The 18,459-nt window shown below is 38.5% G+C and overlaps 1 protein-coding gene across 1 annotated transcript in view; it reads right to left on the reverse strand.

Annotated features, from left to right (window-relative positions):
- C2H1orf87 (chromosome 2 C1orf87 homolog) overlaps positions 1-18,459 on the reverse strand; it is a 92,888-nt gene that overhangs the window by 27,478 nt on the left and 46,951 nt on the right. The window contains 3 exon segments of the mRNA XM_044236768.1: positions 10,023-10,187; positions 15,770-15,906; positions 17,985-18,018. Of these exon segments, the coding sequence (XP_044092703.1) occupies positions 10,023-10,187; positions 15,770-15,906; positions 17,985-18,018 (336 nt within the window).

The raw sequence follows: 18,459 nt of genomic DNA on the forward strand, positions 1-18,459 counted from the left end.
AGCAGATTAATGGACAATATGTACTAAAATAATGATTCGTGCATTCAGCTCCTAAAATGTGTGTCTAAATTGCATCTTTAATCTCTTAAGGATATAGGTTTGCATACAAAACCCTTAACGGAATGGATTTAATTCAACAGAAGAAGCTTTAGCCAATGACTGTTTAAGGATGAAACAGGTTTATCACTTATAAATGCAATTCTTTACTAGTTCTCATGGTTTGATGTCCTTGAACATTCAAAGGTCAAAGACAGGTGAATAAAGAAACCAGTGTGCTTCTCTGATATGCACATAAAACAGCGGGAAACTGACAATATTGATATATGTAGCCTAACCTCATTTGCTCCCCAATCCCTTTATTCTCATACATCTGTTTCCTGGAACCTTGGTTCTGGACCCCATCTTTTAATCAAGTATACTATGTACCAGGTATAATGTGAGTGCTGATACTTGCTTTTCTCCAGTTTTGGGGGGTATTTTGGGACTCTCAATTTTAGATCATTGGTTTTTACCTGGCTCTTAGCCCACTTTTCTGCTTTTTTTGCTTAACCACCTCCCTCCCCGCTACTCAGCCACCTCCAAGGTTTTAGATGAGGGAAACCCCCACGTCCTGAAGCTGGCCTAGTGGAAATTCATTGGCTAGGTTCTGTCTCCTTCCATCATTTATTTATCAGTTGATGTTCGCTGTAACCTTTACCCTTCTTTGCTTTTCTGTATTGCTCTAATCATCATGTAATACATGTCACATATTCTAGCTTCTTTATTGTTTCTCTTCCCCATTAGAATACAAGATTCACAAGGGAGGAGACTGTTGCATTCATATCTGTGTCCCCAGTGATTAGAGTAGTGCTTGGTATATAGTAGCAGCTCAATAAGTATTTGTTAAATAAATTAATAAATGAATTAATCAAATATTTACTGTGTGCCAAGTATTGGCCTACAAGATGCTGGGGATATAATGTGAAGGAAACAGTCCTGTTCCCTGCCAGCATGGAGATACCTACCTAGACATTAAAGTAACAAATCACATAAATAAATGTGTAATTATAAATAAAGATAAGTTTTAGGAAAGAAAATAGCTGAGTGCTAAGAAGATAGCACAAGGAACCTGATTTTGATGAGGTCTTTACGAATGGCCTTCTTCAATTTGGCCACAAGAGGGACTAGTCAGAATTTGTGTATCTGCATGCATCCCCGAGAGTATCTTGACGTTCTACCCCTTCCCTCGTTCAGTTCACTTTCATAGATATTTATTGAATTCTAATATGTGCAAATTGAATTCTAAGAGGCTATGCTCTAGACGCTTAGGATACATCAGTGAGCAAAACAAATAATCTTCCTGACTCCTGGCAGTATAGCTTATAGTCTATCAGAGATCAACAGTAAACAATAAACATCATACATCAGCAAATCACCGAATACATTAGAAGTGTGTCGAAGAAAGCAGAAGGAAAGCAGGGTAAGAGGAAGAGGGGCTGAGAGACTACAACTTTAACTAGGGTGGTTAGTGTAGGCTACGGACTAGGTGGACAAGGTGACATTTGAGTAAAAAATAAAGAAGATGATCAAGTTAACACGAAGATATCTGGGTAAACAAGTGTTTTAAGTAGAGGAAGTATTTAGAGGTTAGTTGCTAAGGTGGTTATATGCATGGTACGTGTGAGAAGGACAAGGATTACAGGGTAACTGGAACAGAATGGGCAAAGGAAGTTGTAGACGGAGCTAGAGAAGTAATCGGGGAGCAAATCAGGTAGCACTCTTTATAAGGACTTGGGTTTTTTTTTTTTTTTTCTTTTTCTTTTTTTCCTCCTCTGAGTGAAATAAGATTCTCTTACAGTTCCATGAGCAAAACAATGACATAAACTGTTTTAGGTTTTAACAAATCACTGTAGCTACTGTACTGAGGATAAACTAGGGACAAGGGAGAAATCTAGTTCAGTTAGGAGGCTATTATACTAATCCAGGAGACATACAATGGTACTTGAATGAGATGTAGTTAATTAACAATAGAGGTGGTGAGAAGTGACCAGATTCTGGGGGTATTCTGAAGATCGAGTTGCTTCCCTCATTAATTTTTGATGGATTGAATAGGAAATGTGAGAAAAAGAGAACAGGTAAAAATTACAGGTATGTTGTGTTTTCATTTTTTTTTTTAAAGATTTATTTTATTTATTTATTTGACAGAGATCACAAGTAGGTGAGAGGCAGGTAGAGAGGAGGAAGCAGGCTCCCTGCAGAGCAGAGAGCCCAATGCAGGGCTCGATCCCAGGACCCTGGGATCATGACCTAAGCTGAAGGCAGTGGCTTAATCCACTGAGCCACCCAGGCACCCCAAGAGCAAAGATTCTTTTTTTTTTGCATTCTTTTTTTTTCCAATTTATTTATTTTCAGAAAAACAGTATTCATTATTTTTTCACCACACCCAGTGCTCCATGCAAGCCGTGCCCTCTATAATACCCACCACCTGGTACCCCAACCTCCCACAGTTCAAAATGTTTAATTTCCTTTTTCTCTCTTACCATAGGTTATTTAGAAGTGTGTTGTTTAGTTTCATAATGTTTGGAGATTTCCAGGATTTTTGTTTGTTGCATTTAATTTCTACTTTAATTCTGTTGTGATCAGAGAACATATTTTTTATTTATTTATTAAAAAATTTTTTTTTAAAGATTTTATTTATTTATTTGACAGACAGAGATCACAAGCAGGCAGAGAGGCAGGCAGAGAGAGAGGAGGAAACAGGCTCCCTGCTGAGCAAAGAGCCTGATGCGGGGCTCGATCCCAGGACCCTGAGATCACGACCTGAGCCGAAGGCAGCGGCTTAACCCACCGAGCCACCCAGGCGCCCCCAGAGAACATATTTTATATGATTTCATCATTTTAAACTTACTGAGACTTGTTTTATGGCTCAGAATATGCTTTAATCTTTTAAATATTTCATGTATGATGAAAAAGAATCTGTATTCTGCTATTATATGGAGTATTCTGTAATTGCTACTTGATTGTCCAATTTTTTATTACTGCTTATTATCAATTACTGACAAAGAGATATTATATTCTCCAATTGTAATTGCAAATTTGTCTGTTTCTCCTTTAAGTTTTATGTTTTTGCCTTATGTAAATTAAAGCTATATTATTAAGGACATGAACATTTAGGTTTGTTATGTTCTCTTGATGAACTGACTTTTTGGCATCCCTTGCTTTGGAATGCATTTTATTTGACGTTAATGTAACCAAGGTGACTTTCATTTCATTAGAGTTAACATGGCGTATCATTTCCCTCTTTTTACTTTTCGTATGTCTTGTATTTTAAATGTGTTGGTTGTAGACAGCATTTAGTTAAATCTTGCTTTTTATATGAAATCTGAACATCACAGACTTTTTATTGGTACATTTGGATCATTAATACTTAATGGAATTCTTGATATGGTTGGGTTTAAATCTAATACCTTGATATTTATTTCCTATTTATCTTATTTGTTTCTTGTTTCATTTTCCTTTTTTTAATATTTTATTATTTAAGTATGCATGTGTATCCTTTTTAATTAGCATTTTAACTCATTATATTCTTCTTTCAAACAAAGCTATAATACTTATAGTATAAGAACCTTATCAAGTACATCTTCCTTTCCCCTTGCAGCTGTGTATGTTATTGTCAAATGTTGCACTTGTGTTATGAATCCCATAGTGCATTGTTCTTATTTTTGCTTTAAATAGTAAATTTTCTTTTAAAGAGTTTTTTTAATGAGAAATATATTTTTTATTCATCCATATATTACTATTTCCAGTACTTTTCAATGTTTTGGTGTAGATCCAAAATTATCTTTTTCCTCTGCCTGAGGTCTTTTAATATTTGTGGTATAGCTCTGATGGTTATGAACACTCCCATCTCCATTTTATCTTTGTTTTAAAGTCTATTTTGTCTGATGTAATTATAGCTCCCCCAGCTTTCTTTTGGTTTCCATTTGCATAGAATATCTTTTTCTATTCCTTCACTTTCAGTCTGTGTGTTATCCTTATGTCTGATTTGAGTCTTTTATAGGCAGCATATAGATGCATCTTGTTTCTTTCTTATCCATTCAGTCACTCTGTATCTTTTGATTGGAGAATTTAGTCCATTTACATTTAAAGTAATTATAGATGGGTATATACTTACTGCCATTTTGTTCATTGCCTTCTGGTTGTTTTGTAGTTCCTCTGTTCCTTTATCTCTTGGTCTCCTCCTTCGTGATTTGATGATTCTTTAGTGATATGTTTAGATTTTCTCATTATCTTTTGTGTATCTTTTATAGCTTTTTGCTTTGTGGTCACCATGAGGCTTACATATAACAGCTTATATTTATAACAGTCTATTTTAACTTGACCTGAACTATTCTCAACCCTTGTGCAAGACCTAAAATTTTTTCTGTCTCTTTCTTTTGTTCTTCCTCCTCACCCCAGGCCATGGGTAGTTTCCTCAAATGAATACATTAGCCAGTACTCAAGAGCAACTCTTTAGAAATCTCCAGAGAGAACTCTCTGGGGGATCTCTCTTCTCCACTTCTCTGTACTGTGCATTCTAGCCTTCTTGGCCTTCCATAACTCCAAATGCCATCTCTTTAGTGGAAGAAGAATTCTGGGATCTGGATTTCCTTTTCTTGTTCCATAAGCTTAGCTTGCCTCATTTATTTTTCTTTCTTTAGGGAATCACTGTTTTGTGTTGCCTGGTATATACATCTGAAAAACCATGCTTCATATATTTTGTCCTATTTTTAAGTTATTTCAGATGAAATGGTAAATCTGACTCTTGATAGTCTATAATGGTTGGAATTCGAAGTTTTCTGCTTTGTATTTTGATGACCAAGAATGCTGTCTTAATTTAAGCAAACATTTCTTAAGTATTTTCTAAATACATCCTTTCTTCTTTCCTTCTTTCTATCCCTTCTTCCCTTCTCTCTCCTTTTCTTGTTTTCTCTCTGCCTTCTCTCCTCTCCTCTCCTGTCATCCCTCTTTCCTCTCTTGCCTTTCTTCATCTCTTCATTTCAACAAATATTAATCAAATGCATACTAAAAGCAAGGCATTATTCTAACTGTTTATTTTCTCATGTAACCCTCACAGAACCTTAGGAATTAGAAAATACTAGTCTTGTTTAGTAGATGAAACACTGGGCACAGAAAGGTCACAGAAATCACAGGCAGCAGATCTTGTGTCCAAAATAACTCCTGTTTCATTCCAAAGTCTATGTTTAAACATTATGCTAGGGGTGCCTAGGTGGCTCAGTCAGTTAAGTGTCCACCTCTTGATTTTGGCTCAGGTCATGATCTCAGAGTTATGAGATCAAGCCCCACATGGGGCACCACACTGAATGTGGAGCCTGCTTAAGATTCCCTCTCTCCCTTCCCACCCCCACTTCTCTACTTCCTCTGCCTCTCCAACCCCACATGCCCATGCACTCTTTCTCTTTCTCTCTCTCTCTCTCTCCATACACACACACACACACACACACACACACACACATGCTAAGCACACAATATATGCTATCATACCCCTATAGTCTGACATGTCACCCATCCACCAAACTGAGAAATGATTTGTCAACTAGACTCAGAAAATACTGAGAGAAGGGGAGTGGGGTTATGGACATTGGGGAGGGTATGTGCTTTGGTGAGTGCTGTGAAGTGTGTAAACCTGGTGATTCACAGACCTGTACCCCTGGGGATAAAAATATATGTTTATAAAAAATAAAAATAAAAAAAAGAAAAAGAAAATGCCAATAATTATTGAACAAACAAATACATAGATGAACAAGGAAGTGAATGAATGAATTGAAGACAGTAAAGACTAGAGTGTGTATGGGCAGAGAGTGGCAAAAATAAATTTAGAGAGGTAGAAATTAGTCACATTATGCCATTTTACTCCTTAAATAAAAATTGAATTATCCTCATGGTTATAGCATATTAATGTATTTTTAAACATCAGTGTAAGAGGTTATTCTAAAAACAGTTCATTTACTTCTGGCAACACTGAGTTTTGCTCTAGGCTAAAATGAACAGCAGATTAGAAATAGTACATCAGGGTTCCTAGAAGCAGATTGATTGATGGCTGCTAAGAGCTGACAGTTATAAAGGAGCAAAAAAACATCTACCAGAATCCTGGCAACTTAGTGTTATTCAGGATTATTACTAAAATTGCTTAAAGCTTGAATATTCATAATGATGACCCTTGTTCAAAAAGAAAACATTTCATTATGTGTAGTTTCTTCTGTTTAGTAAGGAAATGTTTTTTAATCAAATGTAAATAAAATGTCTATGTTATTTAGAAAATGACATGTGAAATAAATATTCATTTCCCCAAAATGCTCCTTGAAAGAGTGGTGCACAGATGCTCTCTCAACTTCCTCTCTTCCCACTTAAAGCTCCATTTGCATTTTACCCCATCACTGTACTTTAACTGTATTTGCCAAGTCACTGGTAACTTCCATGGTTTGAAATTGTATGAGTACCCTTCAGTCCTAATTATAGATTGTCTCTTCACATCATATAACATGACTAATCATGCCATCCTTCTATAAATCTCTTTTTTGGCTTTCTTGACCACTCCCATGCCTCTTGTGATTATTTTTAGTCTCCTTTGTTACCTTCTCTTCTACCTACTCCTTAACAATAAGTGTCCTCCTCTACTTTCCCTTCTCACTTTCCATTATGTCCTTGGGTAACCCTAACTACTCCCATGGCTTCATTATATTAAAGACCTTTATATTAAATATATAGATAGATAGATATATCTATATCTATCTTTCTATCTATCTATCTATCTATCTATAAAAGACCTGTATATTAAAGACCTTTAAATCATTATTTAGCTTTACTGTCTCAACCAAGAACAAAGTGTTTAAAACGAAGCCCCTCATCCTATCCCCCATCCCTCCAAATCTACTCCTTGTTGGTTTTCTATCACAGAGAATGGTACCACCACTCACTAAGTTGCCAAGACCAGAACCCTGAGAGTCATTTTGATCTTCCTAATTCAGGGCCCATATCTAGTTAGTCACCAAGATATACTTTCCTACCTCCTTAATATCTCTATCTCTCCTGTTAACATCCTGATTTAAAACCTCCTAATTTCTTGCTTGAATTATTGGAATAACCTTCTAAAGGGTCTCTTTGCCTCTGATTCTTCATATTCCATTAGAGAGCTTTTTCCAAATTTCAAATTTGATCATATCATTTACTGTTTAATATACTGTGATGATCCTTTTGAGCCTCAGGACAAAGTTCAGCTCCTTAGAAAGACCCATCATAAATTGGCTCCAACTTTCCTTTCTTACATCAACTTGGGCAGCATCTCCCACCATTCCCAGCCACCACACACCCACGATATTCTGTCTATATGAATGACTTCCAGTTTCCTGAATTAGTTGTGCTCTCTCTTATTTCAGTCCCATTTCACACTGTTCTTTTTACCTAGAATACTTTCCCCATCATTGTCTCTGCCCTTCCTCCTAATTCTTTGCCAAATTCACTTGTCCCGTAAGATTTAGTATTTGCATCATCTCCTCTGGACGGGTTTTGAGCCAGGCTATGTTGTTCTTTTTCTGTGTTCCAAGATACTGCCATCACTGCATTTGTCATACAGAACTATGTCATGTTTAAAATGGCACCTTTCCCCTGAGCTCCTGGAGAACTCAGGAACTGAGTTCATAATAGTCTCTTGTCCTTAGTGGCTTATAAGAGTGCTCAGAACACTGGATGAGGATCTATGTTGCCTCAGCAGTCCTGCCAGAAGCCATCATTGCATCAAAGTTGAACTAGAGGAACAGGAGGTGTGAGTCCATGGAATGGGGATGGTAGATATTTGACATGTTTTTAGACTATTCTTTGAGAATGGCAAAATTTCATTCATTTGAGCGGCAAGATGCAAGATTATCCTTCAAGACTACATTTATTTATCTGAGAAGCTACAGGTGATCTGCGAGCCCTCTGAAATGACTGCAAGAGTGGCACCCCTGCCACACACACACTGCAAGGGCACAGGGAATGTAGATTTCATGAGAAACTTAAGAAGCCTGTGATTCTTTCCCCTACACTCCAAGGAGATTAAAAATTGCTGTTCAAAAAGAGAAGCCCTTCCAACTTGTAGCCTTTCCCAGTCTAGCCTGAAGTCCTATGTCCAGGAACATGAATGCAAGGGTACAGCTGCTGCTGCTTTTTGTATCCAATGTCCCTTGGGCCTCAATTTGTCTCATGTTCTGGGGAAACAGAATTCTATTTTACATGCCTCCCAGACTGCAATATACTCTGAGTGAGTTCCAGATGTCTTAAGAGATGCCAGATGGCTCAAAAGAGACAGACCAGCTTCAAGGAAAATGTGCCCCATTTCTTTGGACATGAACCATAAATTTAAGCTTTCAGGGCCAGCTCTCATAGCCAGTGCTCAATGTGGCCATCACTTGACCCTGGAAATATCCTTCTTCCTTGGGCTGTTTTGAGTAATAATTTAACCAAATACTGATTTTTTTTATTAGAAGAGAAAGGAACTAGTGTTTACTGAGTGCCTCCTATATTAGTGTGGGAAGTGCCTTCACACACTTATCTTGTTTAATCCTCACAACAGATACAGGAAATAGATATTTGAAACCCAGTTTTTTTTCCAGCTGAAAAATCTGAAGACTCAAAAGAGTTTAAGCAAATTTATTTTGCTTTACAAGTTATTTATGTGTTATTCTACTAATATCACCTGAGAACATACAGGCTTCATTGATGGTGTCATGTAATTTCCAATCTAACAAATATTTGCTGCTTCTTATTCTATTTCCACTGATATTATGAGCATAATAAAAGCCATTTATGTTGTGTGGAAACTTCTGCAGTGTGCTCTCCAGTGAAACATGCTTGCATGTGTAATCTTCACATACATAACAGACACACGTACACACTATCATGACCTTTGTTTTTGTATGAAAGCATAGAGAAAGCTGCTTCTGTCCTGGAATAAGAATCTACTTCCAGCATCCTGTGTCCTTGCTTCCTTAATAAATGTCATGTATTCCTCTTAATTCCCCTCCATTCTAACTCCTGTCTAACTAGATGAAAGGTATTTTCCAATCTTTTCTCTAGCACATTCTTTGTTATTCCCCCCCGCCCCCAATTGTAAATCCCTTCTACTCCTCTGGAATTCTAAGTCTTACATCCTTAACTCAATGGATAATTCCAGATAGCTTTTGGTAAATAGAGTTCCAATTCTGACTTTCAATATCCAGTACTCTTCTGTACTTTGAACCCTGGCTCTGCTACTTGCTAGCTGTGGCCCTTGGATGATTCCGTTGGCCGCCCTGAGACTCAGTATTTTTCATTAAATTGGTATTATAATATCCATCTGGATTTTATAGTTATCTGTAAATGTTAAATGAGAGAAAGTAAATAAAGCATTTAGTGCAGGGTTTGGCACTTACTTAGTAAGAATTCAATAAAGTGGAGGTGATAAGTTGTTATTGATGGAATTGTAGTAATAATTGTAATTATTATTTTGTCTGTATTCAAGGTAGCCTTATGACCAGGGTTTCTTTGGCTCAAGACAACACTTGAGTTTATGCGGTTCTGTATCCTCTTCCATAAAACACATCTGCACTGTTAATTCTCCAAAACAGCACATTAATCTCTATCAGCGATAAATCACATTAGTTCCTAAAAACTCAGTGTTCCTAAGGAATGGGATACCACATGCTGATGTCACTGGAAGCTAGTAGAGCGTGTGAGAAATAAACATTTGGCCTTGGAAAAATTGTTTGTTTTCCATTGTGAAATAGTATTTGAGTGTTGTCATATTCTCTATTATTAATATAGAACATATCCCAGCCCAAGTAATTCCTGGACCAATTCTGCACATTCTACAATTCCTTTCTCCTTTTGTTTTTCTCCTTTCAGGCACAGAAAACAAACAATTGTAAATGTGATCCATGGGCAGAACACAGATTATAGCTGCGCTTTCTGCTGGATCCTGAGGTGGGCTCTGGAGATGAACACACTGGAACTCTAATTTTGGTTACCTTGGGTGGGGGCAGGGAGCCAGAGAAAGAGTAGTCTTCCTTCTGGAAATTCAGACTGAGGCCCTCTATGTTGAGTTTGCCATGGATTGTCCTTAGTGCCATCAGGATCTCCAGTAGGTTCTCGCCCACTTCTGACTGTGGGCTGGCCTCTGGAGGAGCAGTACTCTGTGGAGGGGCAGGGGAAAGTCTGTGACACATGAACCTCCCAAAGCTGCTGTGTTTCCATACCACATTTCTCAGTTCTGACATATACCATGAACCCAGAGAACCCACCCAATAAGAGCTTCTAGATCTCAGAAACCTTATCATGGGGTCTTTGCATGGAGATTTCACAGATTATCTCCAATCTGTTCTAGTCTACTGACCACTGGAGCCTCTTCTCCAGGAGGCACCAATGAATTTGACTAGAACATAAACCAAAACTTTTTTCCAAGTTGAGAAGAAAAATTACAAGTGACCACAGTAGTTTACTTTAGCTGCTTGATCTTACTTCTCTTAAGCCCATATAATTATTGATGGCAATTCAAATTTCCAAACTGTCCCTTGCCACAGGCAAAGCAAAGTGGATCCTGCCAGATCCCTGTAACCATGGATTTCCTTCTATAGAAGGAAATCTTGAATCAAGTGACCTTCCCATGTTATCTTTGACTCTGCAATTAGTATCTGGAAAACTCAGAAAAGTTTTGGCAGTAATGATTTTGCAAATGTTTCTAATAATTATGATTGTTTATCTCACTGACTATTGTAACTTTAAATGAAAGGTGAAAACCCATGATAGGTGATAAAGCATTATAATCATTTATTTTATGAAACTAGTTTGAGATGTTTACTCATTTAACATTCAAGTGATGTCTCCTTCTGGATCCAGCTATCTTCTTGGCAGTGAAGCTTTTCCTAATTTCCACTGTCTCAACATAACGTGCCACTTCCCTACAAGGACAGTCTGTGACTTCTCCAAGCCTCCACTCCTGTAAATCATCTTCTTTTCAGTGATGTGTCAATAAACCTTAATAACCTGCTCTCAAAGATAATGCCCTAATTTATTGCATTACTAATTTTCATGGTGTAAGTACTCCCACCATGGATGACTTCAAGGTGCCAATAGAATATCATTGAATGATGATGAATATTTTTTCATGTGTCTGCTAGCTATTTGTATGTCTTCATTGAAGAAGTGTCTATTCATGTCTTCTGCCCATTTTTTGAAATGTTTATCTGTTTTTTGGGTGTTGAATTTGTGAAGGTCTTTATAGGTCGTGGATATCAGCCCTTTGTCCATTATGTCATTTGCAAATATCTTCTCCTATTCTGTGGATTGCCTCTTGTTTTGTTGACTGTTTCCTTTGCTGTGAAGAAGCTTTTGATCTTGATGAAACCTCAAAAGTTCATTTTTGCTTTTGTTTCCTTTGCCTTTGGAGACATGTCTTGAAAGAAGTTGCTGTGGCTGATGTCAAAGAGGTTACTGCCTATGTTCTCCTCTAGGATTTTGATGGATCCTGTCTCACATTTAGGTCCTTCATCCATTTTGAGTTTATCTTTATGTATGGTGTGAAAGAATTTTCAAGTTTCATTCTTCTGTATATAACTGTCCACTTTTCCCAGCACCATTTGTTGAAGAGACTGTCTTTTTTCCATTGGATATTTTTTTCTGATTTGTTGAAGATCAGTTGATCATTGAGTTGAGAGTCCATATCTGGGCTCTCTATTCTGTTCCATTGACTTATGTGTCTGTTTTTGTGCCATTACCATGCTATCTTGGAGATCACAGCTTTATAATATAGCTTGAAATCAAGCGTGATGCCCCCAGCTTTGTTTTTCTTTTTCAACATTTCCTTGGTGATTTGGGGTCTTTTCTTGTTCCATACAAATTTTAGGATTGTTTGTTCCAGCACTTTGAAAAAAAATGTATTTTGACTGAGATGGCATTGAAATTATACATTGCTCTGGGCAGCATAGACATTTTAACAATGTTTATTCTTCTGATCCATGAGCATGGAATGTTTTTACATCTTTTTATGTCTTCTTCAATTTCTTTCATGAGTGTTTTGTAGTTCCTAGAATATAGATCCTTCACTACTTTGCTTAGGTTTATTCCAAGATATCTTGTATTTTTTTGTGCTATTGTAAATGGAATTGATTCTCCAATTTCTCTTTCTACAGTTACATTGTTAGTGTGTAAGAAAGCAACTGATTTCTGTGTCTTGATTTTGTATCCTGCCACATTACTGAATTGTTATATTAGTTCTAGTAATTTGGGGGTGGAGCCTTAGCTATCAGGGAAATTCAAATCAAAACCACATTGAGATACCACCTTACCCTAGTTAGAATGGCAAAGATTGACAAGGTAAAAAACAAAAAGTGTTGGTGATGTGGTGGAGAAGGAGGAACCCTCTTACACTGTTGGTGGGAATGCAAGTTGTGAAGTCACTTTTGCAAACAGTGTGGCTATTCCTCAAAAAATTAAAAATAGAGTTATCCTATGACCCAACAGTTGCACTACTGGGTATTTGCCCCAATGATACAGATGTAGTGAAAATGAGGGCCATATGTTCTTCAATGTTCATAGCAGCAATGGCCACAATAGCTAAACTGTGGAAAGAGCTGAGATGCCCTTCAACAGAAGAATGGATAAAGAAGATGTGGTCTGTATATACAATGGAATATTACTCAGCCATCAGAAAGGATGAACACCCGATTTTTGCATCAACATGGGTGGGACTGGAGGAGATTATGCTCAGTGAAATAAGTCAAACAGAGAAAGACAATTATCATATGGTTTCACTTACTTGAGGAACATAAGGAATAACATGTAGGACATTAGGAAAAGGAAAGGAAAAGTGAATTGGGGGAAATCGGAGGGGGAGATGAACCATGAGAGACTGTGGACTCTGAGAAACAAACTGAGGATTTTAGAGAGGAGGAGAGTAGGGGGATGGGTGAACCTGGTGGTGGGTATTAAGGAGGGCATGTATTGCATGGAACACTGGGTGTTGTACATAAACAATGAATCTTGGAACAGTGCACCAAAAACTAATGATGTATTTTATGGGTACTAACATAACACAATTAAAAAAAAGAAGAGGCTGTCACTGAATAAGGATTTTGGAAGTGGTGCTCCTAATTGGCCCTCAGTGGTTCTCTAGCACCCTGTGCTTGATCAGCTCTTTCATAATTCCTTCTTCTTTCCCTTAATAAGTCTTCCTCAGGTTGCAATCACATTTTTATTTCTTTAGCTATTGTTTTATGTCTGACTTCCCTGCTAGACTGTTCCATCAGATGTGGTTCAAGTCTGTTTTGTTTCTTACTATTTCCTGAGGATCTTGTACAGTACATGGAATTGATTATTTTTATATGTATTTAACCTTTACTAGAGGTCATATTGTATTTTCTTAAAGGATTTTGTTTGAGACAGAGAGAGAGGGAGGATGTACATGTGAGTGGGATGAGGGGCAGAGGGAGAGATGGAGGGAGGGGAAGAGAATCTCAAGCAGACTCTGAGTGCAATACCTGATGTGGGGCTCAATCTTATGACCCTGAGATCATGACCTGAGCTGAAATCAAGATGTGGTTGCTTAACCAACTGAGTCACCCAGGTGCCCCTCTATCCTCTTTTTGCTCTGTGACTTTTACTTGAGTTTTGCCTAATAGCTCATATTTTCTGAAAGCTTAGTACAGGAAAGAAGGAGTGGCTGTTTAACTTTGTTTAGGTCATACAGTTTCTACACCCTCCTTCCCCATTCAGAATGTTCTCCAGCTCAGGAATCTCTCAGTCTAGTGGAGGAAAATGCCAACTATGTGGTTTATAAGGCTCTCTTTGCTGAGAGAGCACATGATCAAGACCTTGGTCATCAGATGTATCTGTCCCAGATCTGAATCGCCAGTTTTCCTTCCTCTTTCCTTTTCTTGCAATGCCAGTTCCTAGGGGTAGGAATTCATGAACCTTTGGCCCTTGTCTCTGAACAGTAAGTACAAAATGGGCAGGAGTTGTATGGAACCCATTTGCTTCAACTGGTGGGGCTTCTTAGGAAACCTGCTGTGGGACATTGTTTCATCTGGTCCAACTTAGGTAAGGAGAGCTGTTGCCACGCTTGTTGCCACAGGTGATGCTGGAGGCTTTTTAAACATCACAGAGCTGCCCCCCTAAAGGCTATTCCTGACAGAACACGGGAGGGCCTTTTTCTGCAGCACGGTAATTAACAAAGAACCTGGGTTCATGATAGGTCATCAGTTCTGCACTTCCACAGATATGCTGTCTGTTTTGTATCAAGCAGTACCTTCTCCCATGAGTTCAAAGTGATCCCTCTGTGTACACCATTTTTATAGAGTAGGTATCCGGATGTCTCTGCAAGTGGATCATTGAAGGTGCCAATTACATTAAACAATATTCAGTGAGCGTCTACCTTGTGCTGGGAATGATACTAGATACTGAGTTATCCAGGATAGACACTATTACTAACCTCAAATGTCAAGGGAGTAGTTACAGGTACAATGGCTGTCAGAAAGAGAAAGGATGGTGGGACCAAATACCACAGAGTGACAGAGAGATCTAACCTAGTCTAGGGCTCAGGAGTGCCATCCTGTCCTGTACTCCTAAGACCCATATCTGCCAGTGGGTAGCCATGTCTTTAATGCATAGCCTGCCACCTCGCAGGGCCCAGATCTCATGGCTTGTGTTTTATGAAGTGTGGTTGCTGACTATTAGATATTTCTGGGACTTCACGGCCCTCGTAGGACAGCTGCTCCCAGATATTTGACTGGCATACCTACCTGACAGTTTCTTTCTTTTCACTTTTAGCCTTGAGGGAAAGATTGGACCTTGCCAACCTCTATATTCACTGTGCTAGGCAAGGTTCACCTGGCCAGCAGCTGGTATTCAATGAATATAAAAAGGCATTAAAAGGGCACACTGTAGAAAGGAAGCAAGTCCAACACTTGATCCAGGGCCATTTTTACAGGAAACTACTATCCTAGAGTGAAGGGATCAATTCCAATAAGGCAACTCTTAACTACTATGTCACATTATTTGTAACCGAAAAAAGTGTCTTCTGGTAGGATAGTTTAAAAATAATTTTAAAAATTCCTATATAGCATTTCTTATGTATCAGTTACTATTTTTAAGAACTTTGCATTGGTTAAGTTACTCTCAAGATCTATGAAGTGAAGGGATATCTCTTATGACTCCCATTTCACAATGGACACACAGAGAGGGTAAGTGACGAGCCCAAGGTTACAGTGCCATTAAATGGCAGAAACAGGGGTTGAGCTTGGGCTTCTGGTAATGGAGGCTATGCTCCCAACCACTGTAGTTTGTCAACTTCCTTGGAGAACACAGAGACTAGCACACTCTACTGTGCCTCCTCTCTGAAGATACCCCTCACATCCTATTTTACTTTATGTCATTTCTTACCCTTTAGATTACATTATTGATTCTGGTACCTGAAACCCTTCTTTGCTAGTGCCTGTAAGCCAGGAGTTCATTGACTGAACATAGTTTTGTAATCACATTTTATAGACTGTAGTTCTGCATCAGTGTATGATCATTTCTTATTCCATGAGGGTTTTCATTGTCACATGGCAACCTCATTAAAATAAGACACATGCTTGATCTCAAGAAACCTATGCAATTGTTGCAGACAAATTTCTGTGCTGGCCTGTGCACGAGAGAAGGGAAATGACAAGCATAATATGGCTGTTGGTGAAGGGCACAGTGATTCTACATTGGGTGAAATGACCTGAAAAATTATGACCTGTTCTAGAAGCCTAGGAGCACTATGCCCAAGGAAAGAAAGAAAGAACCTTTGGCCATGATGATGACAACCCTGAGATTTCCTCTGGTTGCTGCCTGCAGCTTCTTTGCTTTGTGGTGGATCATCGGAAGCTGCAGCTTTTATTTATTTTTTTTTTTCCCAATTTATTTATTTTCAGAAAAACAGTATTCATTATTTTTTCACCACACCCAGTGCTCCATGCAAGCTGTGCCCTCTATAATACCCACCACCTGGTACCCCAACCTCCCACCCCCCCGCCACTTCAAACCCCTCAGACTGTTTTTCAGAGTCCATAGTCTCTCATGGTTCACCTCCCCTTCCAATTTACCCAAATTCCCTACTACTCTCTAACGCCCCTTGTCCTCCATGCTATTGGTTATGCTCCACAAATGAGTGAAACCATATGATAATTGACTCTCTCTGCTTGACTGATTTCACTCAGCATAATCTCTTCCAGTCCCGTCCATGTTGCTACAAAAGTTGGATATTCGTCCTTTCTGATGGAGGCATAATACTCCATAGTGTATATGGACCACATCTTCCTTATCCATTCATCCGTTGAAGGGCATCTTGGTTCTTTCCATAGTTTGGCGACTGTGGCCATTGCTGCTATAAACATTGGGGTACAGATGGCCCTTCTTTTCACGACATCTGTATCTTTGGGGTAAATACCCAGGGGTGCAATTGCAGGGTCGTAGGGAAGCTCTATTTTTAATTTCTTGAGGAATCTCCACACTGTTCTCCAAAGAGGCTGCACCAACTTGCATTCCCACCAACAGTGTAAGAGGGTTCCCCTTTCTCCACATCCTCTCCAACACATGTTGTTTCCTGTTTTGTTAATTTTGGCCATTCTAACTGGTGTAAGGTGATATCTCAATGTGGTTTTAATTTGAATCTCCCTGAGGGCTAATGATGATGAGCATTTTTTCATGTGTCTGATAGCCATTTGTATTTCTTGATTGGAGAAGTGTCTGTTCATATCTTCTGCCCATTTTTTGATGTGTTTGTCTGTTTCGTGTGGGTTGAGTTTGAGGAGTTCATTATAGATCCTGGATATCAACCTTTTGTCTGTACTGTCATTTGCAAATATCTTCTCCCATTCCGTGGGTTGCCTCTTTGTTTTTTTGACTGTTTCCTTTGCTGTGCAGAAGCTTTTGATTTTGATGAAGTCCCAGAAGTCTATTTTCGCTTTTGTTTCCTTTGCCTTTGGAGACGTATCTTGAAAGAAGTTGCTGTGGCAGATATCGAAGAGATTACTGCCTATGTTCTCCTCTAAGATTCTGATAGATTCCTGTCTCACGTTGAGGTCTTTTATCCATTTTGAGTTGATCTTTGTGTACGGTGTAAGAGAATGGTCGAGTTTCATTCTTCTACATATAGCTGTCCAGCTTTCCCAGCACCATTTATTGAAGAGACTGTCTTTTTTCCACTGTATATTTTTTCCTGTTTTGTCGAAGATTAATTGACCATAGAGTTGAGGGTCCATATCAGGGCTCTCTACTCTGTTCCACTGGTCTATGTGTCTGTTTTTATGCCAGTACCATGCTGTCTTGGTGATCACAGCTTTGTAATAAAGCTTGAAATCAGGTAAGGTGATGCCACCAGCTTTATTTTTGTTTTTCAACGTTTCCTTAGCGATTCGGGGTCTCTTCTGATTCCATACAAATTTTTGGATTATTTGCTCCAGCTCTTTGAAGAATGCCGGTGGAATTTTGATCGGAATGGCATTAAAAGTATAGATTGCTCTAGGCAGTATAGACATTTTAACGATGTTTATTCTTCCGATCCAAGAGCATGGAATGGTCTTCCATCTTTTTGTGTCTTCTTCAATTTCTTTCATGAGTGTTCTATAGTTCCTCAAGTATAGATCCTTTACCTCTTTAGTTAGGTTTATTCCCAGGTATCTTATGGTTCTTGGTGCTATAGTAAATGGAATCGATTCTCTAATTTCCCTTTCTGTATTTTCCTTGTTAGTGTATAAGAAAGCCACTGATTTCTGCACATTGACTTTGTATCCTGCCACGCTGCTGAATTGCTGTATGAGTTCTAGTAGTTTGGGGGTGGAGTCTTTTGGGTTTTCCATATAAAGAATCATGTCATCTGCGAAGAGAGAGAGTTTGACTTCTTCATTACCAATTTGGATACCTTTTATTTCTCTCTGTTGTCTGATTGCTGTTGCTAGGACTTCTAATACTATGTAAAAACCAGAGGAGCTTTCCATAATTCACCTGAAAATCCAATAGGAAACAGAACATCCTCATTTAGTGGATATGTAAAAGGAAGAAATGCCCATAAGGGAAATGCCAGGTGACATAGAGCACTTGGGAATGTTTTAATAAAAGAATTTATGAAGGGGCAGCTGGGTGGCTCAGTTGGTTAAGTGTCCAACTTTTGGTTTCAGCTCAGGTCATGATCTCGGGGCTGTGAGATTGAGGCCTGCATTGGGCTCCAAGCTCAGCACAGAGTCTGAGTCTGCTTCAGATTCTTTCTCCTTCTGCTCCCTCTTACCTGTGTTCTCTCTCTCAAATAAATAAATAAATAAATAAAATCGTCAAAAAAATCCTTTCAATAAAAGTTTTTAAACTGGCTTTAAAAATAGAATATAATAATTATTAGTGCTTTTTACCAACTATTCCTATTATTCTCCCTTCCTGATTGCCTTGTGATTG

This window comes from Neovison vison, chromosome 2 (assembly GCF_020171115.1).
Source record: "Neovison vison isolate M4711 chromosome 2, ASM_NN_V1, whole genome shotgun sequence".
NCBI lineage: Eukaryota > Metazoa > Chordata > Mammalia > Carnivora > Mustelidae > Neogale > Neogale vison.